This window comes from Dreissena polymorpha, chromosome 3 (assembly GCF_020536995.1).
Source record: "Dreissena polymorpha isolate Duluth1 chromosome 3, UMN_Dpol_1.0, whole genome shotgun sequence".
NCBI lineage: Eukaryota > Metazoa > Mollusca > Bivalvia > Myida > Dreissenidae > Dreissena > Dreissena polymorpha.
In genome coordinates this window covers 138,054,994-138,058,037 of record NC_068357.1, presented here as the reverse complement: position 1 = coordinate 138,058,037, position 3,044 = coordinate 138,054,994, and the positions used below count along the sequence as shown (strand labels likewise).

At 40.8% G+C, this 3,044-nt stretch overlaps 1 protein-coding gene across 1 annotated transcript; it reads left to right on the top strand.

Annotated features, from left to right (window-relative positions):
• The first annotated feature begins 1,374 nt into the window (after positions 1-1,374).
• LOC127872630 (bifunctional endo-1,4-beta-xylanase XylA-like) lies at positions 1,375-2,538 on the top strand. The gene has a single exon (XM_052415960.1). It carries the CDS (start codon positions 1,375-1,377, stop codon positions 2,536-2,538), a length of 1,164 nt encoding a protein of 387 aa, XP_052271920.1.
• Positions 2,539-3,044: the final 506 nt, after the last annotated feature.

The following is a 3,044-nucleotide window of genomic DNA, read 5'->3' as shown; positions in this document are numbered from 1 at the left end:
TGTGATTGCTGGATTGTGAAAATCACAAATTGATTAAATTTATGAAAAGCATCACTCACGTCTCCCTCTACATTTTTTCTCTATTAGCATGCAAATACAACGCCTTCTTTGTAAGTCCTTGTTTTGTAGGTCAGTCTTCGGACGGACGATGATTATTCAATACGAATAATTGGACTACACCATCATATTATACACTAATATATTCGTTTAATTGCTTTTATTGAGCCTTATAATTTATTACACATATGTTTATGCAAATACATTTTGTTGATTTACAATTATTTCCGTGTTGCTTGGTTTTAATTAAGATGTAACACATCTCCAGTATACACGTATAACACATCACACGAGCCTCGGTCTGAGGAAACGGGGCTTAACCCATGTGCGTTAATTGTCGTCCCAAAGTTATCTCTGCAGTACGCAAAGGTTAATAAGGGACGACACTTTTCACCTGTATGTTTTGTTTTGTTAAAAGGAAGTCTCTAAGTAGCGAAAATCCATTTAAGGTTGCAAGTGTCGTCACTTTGAGACGCATTTTGAGAAAACGGGTCTTAATGCATGTGCGTAAAGTGTCATCCCAGATTAGCCTGTGCAGTCCGCACAGGCTTATCAGAGAAGACACTTTCCGCTTTTATGATATTTTCGGTTAAATGAAATCTCTTCTTAGCAAAAATCCAATAAAGGCGGAAAGTGTCGTCCCTGATAAGCCTGTGCGGACTTCACAGGCTAATCTGCGACAACACTTTACGTACATGCATTATGCCCAGTTTTTTTCAGAACGCGACTCAATTTTTTAAGCATTAAGCTCCGTTTTCCCAGAGCGAGGCTCTAATAAATTCAATCAATGTTCACACAAACATCAAGTAAGTTGGATTTTATGTACATCAATATCTGTGTCACAAATACGATTTTTTTTGTATCTTTGACCCATGTTTAGTCACGTTCAAACTGATTGCCAAGGTTACCTATTTGCTATTAGTGACTACTGCTGCCCCAACTACAAATCCGTACAGATTTAGTAACCCTTTTTTGTCCTTTGCTATAATTTAACGCAAAAACGCTGCTGGAGTCTAAATAATTGCATGCTTGACACATCGGTTGTAGTTTAAACTAAAAAAAATAATTAATAAACAAAAACATCGATCATTATCCCGTGTTCTATTATAACGCTGCAAGTTTAGTTGGAGCTATGCTCGCTGCTTGGTTGATTAACGCCCCTATATTTAAAACATTTGTTCCCTTGTTTCAAACATTTATTAAAGCATTCCGTTTGATAATGATATTAATAATTGTTTAGTTCCAACCTAATCCATAACATAGTTTCACATCTTTAGATTTTGATTAATTTTCATGTGACCAAAATTCGTACTGTTGATGACCAAACGATTTACGCCTCGACTATGCTTCGTTTCAGCGCAATGGGGCGAGAGGGACGATTCATCATCAGACGATGACGACAATCGCTGGGGACGCGTAGCCGGAAACGTGTGGAACAGAGCGGTAGAAAATAGAAGGGATAGACTGGAAAATCGTTGGGAAAGACAAGAAGATCGTTTAGAAAATCTTTGGGATAGACGCGAGGATCGTCGCGACAGATTTGAAGATCGTTGGGACGATCGTAGGGATCGTCTTGACGACAGATGGGATAATCGAGAAGATCGCAGGGAAAATCGCAGGGACCGCTTTGAGGAACGTTTGGATAACAACGGATGGGGCCAGCGACGATGGGATCGCGACGATGATGACGATAGGAGGAGAAGGGGAAGTAATAACGTGTGGCGACGAGATGACGACCGATCGGACGACGACGATGATCGCCGTTGGATGAGAAATCCTTGGCAGAGGCAGCAGCAGCAGAATCGAGGATTTAACAACGTTTGGCAAAACAGGAGTCCTGTGGCTCCAACCGTGCCCGTAAATAACAACCAATGGCGTTATCAAGGATTTGCAAACAATAACGGATTATCTAGCAATGGTGGGGGCGGCTGGACGCCCAGTCCCATTAACGGCCTGCAGTTTCTTGGAGGTACCGCGCAAACACGCGCGACACACGTCCAACCTGTAAGCCGAGCGCCAGTTTTGGTAAATAACTTGAACCGCGTCCCGGTAAATAACCAGGCCGTACCGTTCACAAACAACCGAAATCAGGCCGCACCGGATATCCGCCAACAACAATGGCCGGTAAATAACATGTTCCCCGCGTTCACCGCACCAACACTTCCGACAAACGTCCAACCTGTGAACAGAGCGCCAGTTCCGGTAAATAACTTAAACCGCTCTCCGGTAAATAACCAGGCCGCATCGTTCGCAAACAACCGAAACCAGGCCTCAGCGGCTCCCACACGAAGTCCGCAACAGTGGCCAGTAAACAACCAGAATGCGAATAATAACTGGACCAGACAACCCCAAAGAGGGTTCAATAATAACAATAACAACTGGAATAGCAGGAACACCGGACAAACGAGTGCCAGTGGCTGGAATCAACCTATGGATCCGCTCCTTACCATGTGGGCCATGAACGAAATGGATTTGTTTTGAATTATTTATTTTTAAATTTCCAATTCACTAAATCCTCAATATGTATGTTTCGTTGAATAAAATCGCATGTAAGTGCATGTATATATTTTTTCGTTATATAGCTATATTTGAGATGGCACATCATTAGTTTTCAGCGTTTTAAGTTATTTTGAGGATTTTTTTCCGCTAACACGAATGATAATTATATAGGTATTTTCGAAAAATATGCAAAAAAAGGATAATGCAAAAGCAACGAAATGATGCGTTTTCCGAAACCCATCTGTATTGTTGTCCAACTATAAATTCAGGCCAATGTAGTGTATCATGAAATAACTGTATATATACAAATTTAAGTACCAAACACTTTGAACTAGTATTAATATGTTTGAATGTTTTGTTCAACCGACCAGAAGACATTATCATATAATGGAAAATACAATCTCTTGCAAGACGGTAACATTACATTCACCTCTTTGATGGGCGCAGAACGGACTATTTTGATGAAAGCGTCTCATTCATGTCATGAT

Excerpts from the sequence above, each read along its gene's own strand:
- LOC127872630 (XM_052415960.1), top strand. The coding sequence starts at position 1,375 with ATGACCAAACGATTTACGCCTCGACTATGCTTCGTTTCAGCGCAATGG.